Source organism: Lethenteron reissneri, unplaced genomic scaffold, assembly GCF_015708825.2.
Source record: "Lethenteron reissneri isolate LAM-NWPU_2019-01 unplaced genomic scaffold, ASM1570882v1 scaffold_1638, whole genome shotgun sequence".
Taxonomy (NCBI): Eukaryota; Metazoa; Chordata; class Hyperoartia; order Petromyzontiformes; family Petromyzontidae; genus Lethenteron; species Lethenteron reissneri.
Genome location: NW_026891375.1, coordinates 3,358,124 through 3,365,509, shown reverse-complemented (window position 1 = coordinate 3,365,509; position 7,386 = coordinate 3,358,124). Strand labels below are relative to the sequence as shown.

The 7,386-nt window shown below is 52.0% G+C and overlaps 1 protein-coding gene across 1 annotated transcript; it reads left to right on the top strand.

Moving 5' to 3' along the window:
- Window positions 1–454: 454 nt before the first annotated feature.
- On the top strand, window positions 455–2,659 carry LOC133362975 (collectin-11-like; the record flags this gene model as incomplete). Its single annotated transcript, XM_061581954.1, has 3 exons — window positions 455–511; window positions 1,559–1,633; window positions 2,612–2,659. Coding segments are annotated over 3 exons (180 nt in total), but the record flags the coding sequence as incomplete, so codon positions are not given.
- Between the last annotated feature and the right edge of the window lie 4,727 nt (window positions 2,660–7,386).

The following is a 7,386-nucleotide window of genomic DNA, read 5'->3' as shown; positions in this document are numbered from 1 at the left end:
TCCGGGAGGCGACGTCTGCATCGTCTGACGGGCAACTCTCTCCGTTTCCTGCAAAGCTCCTCCCCCCCCCCCCTCTCATCTCATCTCGCCTTGCTCCCCCACCTCCCTCCCTCCCTCCCCCCTCTCTCACCTCACTCCCTCCCTCCCCCCGCTCTCACCTCTCTCCCTCTCACCCCCACCCCCTCTCATCTCATCTCGCCTTGCTCCCCCACCTCCCTCCCTCCCTCCCCCCTCTCTCACCTCCCTCCCTCCCTCCCCCCCTCTCTCACCTCACTCCCTCTCACCCCCACCCCTCCCTGATACAGGTGAGTTAGGTGAGTCAGGTGAGTCAGGTGAGTTAGGTGAGTCAGGTGAGTTAGGTGAGTTAGGTGAGTCAGGTGAGTTAGGTGAGTTAGGTGAGTCAGGTGATACAGGTGAGTTAGGTGAGTTAGGTGAGTTAGGTGAGTCAGGTGATACAGGTGAGTCAGGTGATACAGGTGAGTTAGGTGAGTCAGGTGAGTCAGGTGATACAGGTGAGTTAGGTGAGTCAGGTGAGTCAGGTGAGTTAGGTGAGTCAGGTGAGTCAGGTGATACAGGTGAGTTAGGTGAGTTAGGTGAGTCAGGTGATACAGGTGAGTTAGGTGAGTTAGGTGAGTCAGGTGATACAGGTGAGTCAGGTGATACAGGTGAGTTAGGTGAGTCAGGTGAGTTAGGTGAGTCAGGTGATACAGGTGAGTTAGGTGAGTCAGGTGAGTTAGGTGAGTCAGGTGATACAGGTGAGTCAGGTGATACAGGTGAGTTAGGTGCTACAGGTGAGTTAGGTGAGTCAGGTGATACAGGTGAGTCAGGTGAGTTAGGTGAGTCAGGTGATACAGGTGAGTCAGGTGAGTTAGGTGATACAGGTGGTGATACAGGTGAGTCAGGTGATACAGGTGAGTTAGGTGAGTCAGGTGAGTTAGGTGATACAGGTGGTGATACAGGTGAGTCAGTTGATACAGGTGAGTCAGGTGAGTTAGGTGATACAGGTGGTGATACAGGTGAGTCAGGTGAGTTAGGTGAGTTAGGTGAGTCAGGTGAGTTAGGTGAGTTAGGTGATACAGGTGAGTTAGGTGAGTTAGGTGAGTTAGGTGATACAGGTGAGTTAGATGAGTCAGGTGAGTTAGGTGAGTCAGGTGAGTTAGATGATACAGGTGAGTTAGGTGATACAGGTGGTGATACAGGTGAGTTAGGTGAGTCAGGTGAGTTAGGTGAGTTAGGTGAGTCAGGTGAGTCAGGTGAGTTAGATGATACAGGTGAGTTAGGTGAGTCAGGTGAGTTAGATGATACAGGTGAGTCAGGTGATACAGGTGATGATACAGGTGAGTCAGGTGAGTCAGGTGATACAGGTGAGTTAGATGAGTTAGGTGAGTCAGGTGAGTCAGGTGATACAGGTGAGTTAGGTGAGTCAGGTGAGTTAGGTGAGTTAGGTGAGTCAGGTGAGTTAGGCGAGTCAGGTGATACAGGTGAGTCAGGTGAGTCAGGTGAGTTAGGTGAGTTAGGTGAGTTAGGTGATACAGGTGAGTCAGGTGATACAGGTGATACAGGTGAGTCAGGTGAGTCAGGTGATACAGGTGATACAGGTGAGTCAGGTGAGTCAGGTGATACAGGTGAGTCAGGTGAGTTAGGTGAGTCAGGTGAGTTAGGTGATGCAGGTGAGTCAGGTGATGCAGGTGAGTTAGGTGAGTCAGGTGAGTCAGGTGAGTGAGGTGATACAGGTGAGTCAGGTGAGTTAGGTGATACAGGTGAGTCAGGTGAGTTAGGTGAGTTAGGTGATACAGGTGAGTTAGGTGAGTCAGGTGAGTTAGGTGAGTCAGGTGAGTTAGGTGAGTCAGGTGAGTCAGGTGAGTTAGGTGAGTCAGGTGAGTTAGGTGATACAGGTGAGTTAGGTGAGTCAGGTGAGTTAGGTGAGTTAGGTGAGTCAGGTGATACAGGTGAGTTAGGTGATACAGGTGAGTTAGGTGAGTCAGGTGAGTTAGCTGGTACAGGTGAGTTAGGTGATACAGGTGAGTTAGGTGAGTTAGGTGAGTCAGCTGAATTAGGTGAGTCAGGTGAGTTAGGTGATACAGGTGAGTCAGGTGAGTTAGGTGAGTCAGGTGAGTTAGGTGATACAGGTGAGTTAGGTGATACAGGTGAGTCAGGTGAGTTAGGTGAGTTAGGTGATACAGGTGAGTTAGGTGAGTCAGGTGAGTTAGGTGATACAGGTGAGTTATGTGAGTCAGGTGAGTCAGGTGAGTTAGGTGAGTCAGGTGAGTTAGGTGAGTCAGGTGATACAGGTGAGTTAGGTGAGTCAGGTGAGTCAGGTGAGTTAGGTGATACAGGTGAGTTAGGTGAGTTAGGTGAGTTAGGTGATACAGGTGAGTTAGGTGAGTCAGGTGAGTCAGGTGAGTTAGGTGAGTCAGGTGAGTTAGGTGAGTCAGGTGAGTTAGGTGATACAGGTGAGTTAGGTGAGTCAGGTGAGTTAGGTGAGTTAGGTGAGTCAGGTGATACAGGTGAGTTAGGTGATACAGGTGAGTTAGGTGAGTCAGGTGAGTTAGCTGGTACAGGTGAGTTAGGTGATACAGGTGAGTTAGGTGAGTTAGGTGAGTCAGGTGAGTTAGGTGAGTCAGGTGAGTTAGGTGATACAGGTGAGTCAGGTGAGTTAGGTGAGTCAGGTGAGTTAGGTGATACAGGTGAGTTAGGTGATACAGGTGAGTCAGGTGAGTTAGGTGAGTTAGGTGATACAGGTGAGTTAGGTGAGTCAGGTGAGTTAGGTGATACAGGTGAGTTATGTGAGTCAGGTGAGTCAGGTGAGTCAGGTGAGTTAGGTGAGTCAGGTGAGTTAGGTGAGTTAGGTGAGTCAGGTGAGTTAGGTGAGTCAGGTGATACAGGTGAGTTAGGTGAGTTAGGTGAGTCAGGTGATACAGGTGAGTTAGGTGAGTTAGGTGAGTCAGGTGATACAGGTGAGTTAGGTGATACAGGTGAGTCAGGTGAATTAGGTGAGTCAGGTGAGTTAGGTGATACAGGTGATACAGGTGAGTTAGGTGAGTTAGGTGAGTTAGGTGATACAGGTGAGTTAGGTGAGTTAGGTGATGATACAGGTGATGATACAGGTGGTGATACAGGTGGTGATACAGGTGAGTTAGATGATACAGGTGGTGATACAGGTGAGTTAGGCGAGTTAGGTGATACAGGTGAGTTAGGTGATACAGGTGGTGATACAGGTGATGATACAGGTGAGTCAGGTGATACAGGTGAGTTAGGTGATGATACAGGTGATGATACAGGTGATGATACAGGTGAGTCAGGTGATACAGGTGAGTTAGGTGATGATACAGGTGGTGATACAGGTGATACAGGTGGTGATACAGGTGAGGTAGGTGATACAGGTGATGATACAGGTGGTGATACAGGTGAGTCAGGTGATACAGGTGAGTTAGGTGATGATACAGGTGGTGATACAGGTGGTGATACAGGTGAGTCAGGTGATACAGGTGAGTTAGGTGATGATACAGGTGGTGATACAGGTGGTGATACAGGTGAGTCAGGTGATACAGGTGAGTTAGGTGATGATACAGGTGGTGATACAGGTGGTGATACAGGTGAGGTAGGTGATACAGGTGGTGATACAGGTGGTGATACAGGTGATACAGGTGAGGTAGGTGATACAGGTGGTGATACAGGTGGTGATACAGGTGGTGATACAGGTGATGATACAGGTGGTGATACAGGTGGTGATACAGGTGAGCCGTCTGTGTGTGTGGGAGGCACGAGGCTCACCACACGATGCAGCTTCGCGCGTGCCGAGTGCCCTCGGGGCCTCGTGGGGGACGCGAACAGCGTCACAAGCTCCGCCCCCTTCCACTGGCGCGTGGCCAAGTTGCCCCTGGGGCGTTTGATGCACGCGGAGCAACTCGGTGTCGTCATCATCATCGTCACACGGGGGGGGGGGGGGGGGGGTGGTGGGGGGGGGTACCAACTGTCCCGGTTTAACCCGGAGTTTACCCGCATTTTACATGCACACACACAACAACCGCCATTCGCCACTAAGTGGCGGTGACGTCACCACGATGCTTGTGCCAGGCCAAGTGCACCTTGAGGCCACGTGAAGTGTCGAAAGCCCGCTGGCAGGAGGTCACGGGGCAGACCCAGGTGCCACGGGTCGACTGACCGAGATGACACACACACAGACACACACACACAGACACACACACAGACACACACACACAGACACACACACAGACACACACACACAGAAACACACACACAGACACACACACACAGACACACACACAGACACGCACACACAGACACAGACACACACACAGACACACACACAGACACACACAGACACACACACAGACACACACACACAGACACACACACAGACACACACACACACAGACACACACACACAGACACACACAGACACACACACATACACACACATACACACGCAGACACACACACACAGACACGCACATACACACGCACACACAGACACACAGACACACACACGCAGACACACACACGCAGACACACACACAGACACATACACACAGACACACACACACAGACACACACAGACACACACGCACAGACACACACCACAGACACACACACACAGACACACACACAGACACACACACACAGACACACACACACACACAGACACACACAGACACACACACGCACAGACACGGACACACACAGACATACACACAGACACAACAACAACAACAACAACCGCCATTCGCCACTAAGCGGTGACGTCACCACGACGCTTGTGCCAGGCCATGTGCACCTTGAGGCCACGTGAAGTGTCGAACGCCCGCTGGCAGGAGATCACGGGGCAGACCCAGCAGGTGCTACGGGTCGACTGACTGAGATGACCGAGATGACTGGCTGATGCACCACCTGTGCTCCCTACTGTGCCAACTTGCTGTGCTTTAGCCACCCGGCGCTCCGTTCGTTGTTGTGAGCGTCGCTCCTCCGCCCTCCGTTGTTGTTGGAGGGCGACTGCCACACACACAGACACACACACAGACACAACATGAAGACACACACACAGACACACACACTCGAAACATACACACACACACAGACACACACCTGACATACACACACATGGGGTGGGTGATTGGGTGAGTGAGTGAGTGGGTGAGTGGGTGGGTGGGTGAGTGATTGGGTGGGTGGGTGAGTGGGTGAGTGAGTGAGTGGGTGAGTGGGTGAGTGAGTGGGTGAGTGAGTGGGTGAGTGAGTGAGTGGGTGAGTGAGTGGGTGTGTGGGTGAGTGAATGAGTGTGTGAGTGAATGCGTGTGTGAGTAAATTAGTATGTGAGTGTATGAGTGTGTGAATGAATGAGTGTGTCAGTGAATGAGTGTATGAGTGAATGAGTGTGTGAGTGAATTAGTATGTGAGTGTATGGGTGAGTGAGTGTGTGAGTCCATGAGTGTGTGAGTAAATTAGTACGTGAGTGTATGAGTGTGTGAGTGAATGAGTGTGTCAGTGAATGAGTGCGTGAGTGAATGAGTGTGTGAGTGAATGAGTGTATGGATGAGTGAGTGGGTGAGTGGATGAGTGAATGAGTGAGTGTGTGAGTGTGTGAGTGAATGAGTGTGTGAGTGTGTGAGTGAATGAGTGAATGAGTGTATGAGTGAATGAGTGAATGAGTGTGTGAGTGAATGCGTGTGTGAGTGAATTAGTGTGTGAGTGAATGAATGTGTGAGTGAATGAGTGAGTGAATGAGTGTGTGGGTGAATGAGTACGTGGGTGAGTGGGTGAGTGAGTGAGTGAGTGGGAGAGTGAGTAAGTGGGTGAGTGAGTGAGTGGGTGAGTGAGTGAGTGGGTGTGTGAGTGAATTAGTACGTGAGTGGGTGAGTGAGTGTATGTATGGGTGAGTGAGTGTGTGAGTGAATGAGTGTGAGTGAATGAGTGCGTGAGTGAATTAGTGTGTGAGTGAATGAGTGTGTGAGTGAGTGTGTGAGCGGGCGTTCGACACTTCACGTGGCCTCAAGGTGCACATGGCCAGGCACAAGCGTCGTGGTGACGTTACCGCCACTTAGTGGCGAATGGCGGTTGTTGAGTGAGTGGGAGTGACACAGAAGCCACGTGACCGACTGAAGGCATGACGCTGGTTTCGACCGAGTGAGATTCCGTGGGGTGTTCTTAGCGCCTCGACCCGCGTCGCCGTTTGATGTTCTGTTTGTGTGCTTCTGAGATGGCTGTGTTCGGATACGCGGTCGTTTCCTGCGCGGATGCATCGTCACGGGATCAATCAGATGCAGGGCTGCCCTGAGAGTCCGTCCCCCAGTGTGTGTGTGTCTGTACCTGTGTGTGTGTGTGTCTGTGTGTGTGTACCTGTGTGTACCTGTGTGTGTGTGTAGCTGTGTGTGTGTACCTGTGTGTGTGTACCTGTGTGTGTGTGCCTGTGTGTGTACCTGTGTGTCTGTGTGTGTGTGTACCTGTGTCTGTGTGTGTACCTGTGTCTGTGTGTGTACCTGTGTCTGTGTGTGTATCTGTGTGTGTACCTGTGTGTGTGTACCCGTGTGTCTGTGTGTGTGTGTACCTGTGTGTGTGTGTGTGTGTACCTGTGGCTCCCTATTGGTCAACCACGTTATGTATGCCGATGATTTGGTAATAGCTGCTCATTCAGAAGAGGAGTTGGAGGCGCTGCTGCTGAGACTGGAGCGTGCCACTAGGAGGTGGGGCCTTACCATCAGCCCCACCAAAACCAAGCACCTGCCTGGGTATTTTGTACCATCGGACACTCCACCCCCACAACTCCCAATTGGTGATGGGGCAGTTGTGGAGAGAGTGGAGAGTTTCCCATACCTGGGCAGTGTGCTTATGACCGGCTCCAGTCTATCAGCAGAGGTCTCACTCCGAATCAGTCGAGCGGCAATATCTTTTCATCGGTTGCGTAACGCTGTGTGGAAGCTACCTGGTCTGTCGCTCCGCACGAAGCTTCAGGTCTTCTCGGCCACGGTCATTCCCTCCCTTCTCTACGCTTGCGAGACGTGGACCCCCCTGGTGGAGCATCTTCGCCGGTTGGAAACATTTAGGCTGGCCTGCCTACGATCCATCCTGGGTTTAACCAGGCTGGATTGTGTGAGGAGCTCACAAATCCTTGAAAGATCTGGGCAAAGTCCCATCAGTGAGCTCCTCCGGCAGGCAAGGCTGCGTTGGCTGGGTCATGTAGCCCGCATGCCCAGCCACCGCATGCCTAAACAGCTTTTGTTCGGCCGGATCGAGGGGGCTAGACGGGCGCGGCACGGGCTGGAGAAGAGATGGAGTGATGTGGTACAGGAGGACGTGGAGCTGAGTGGACTTGCCGATGACTGGTACCAGCGGTGTCAAGATCGGCCTCAGTGGAGGAGGCTCGTGAAGGAC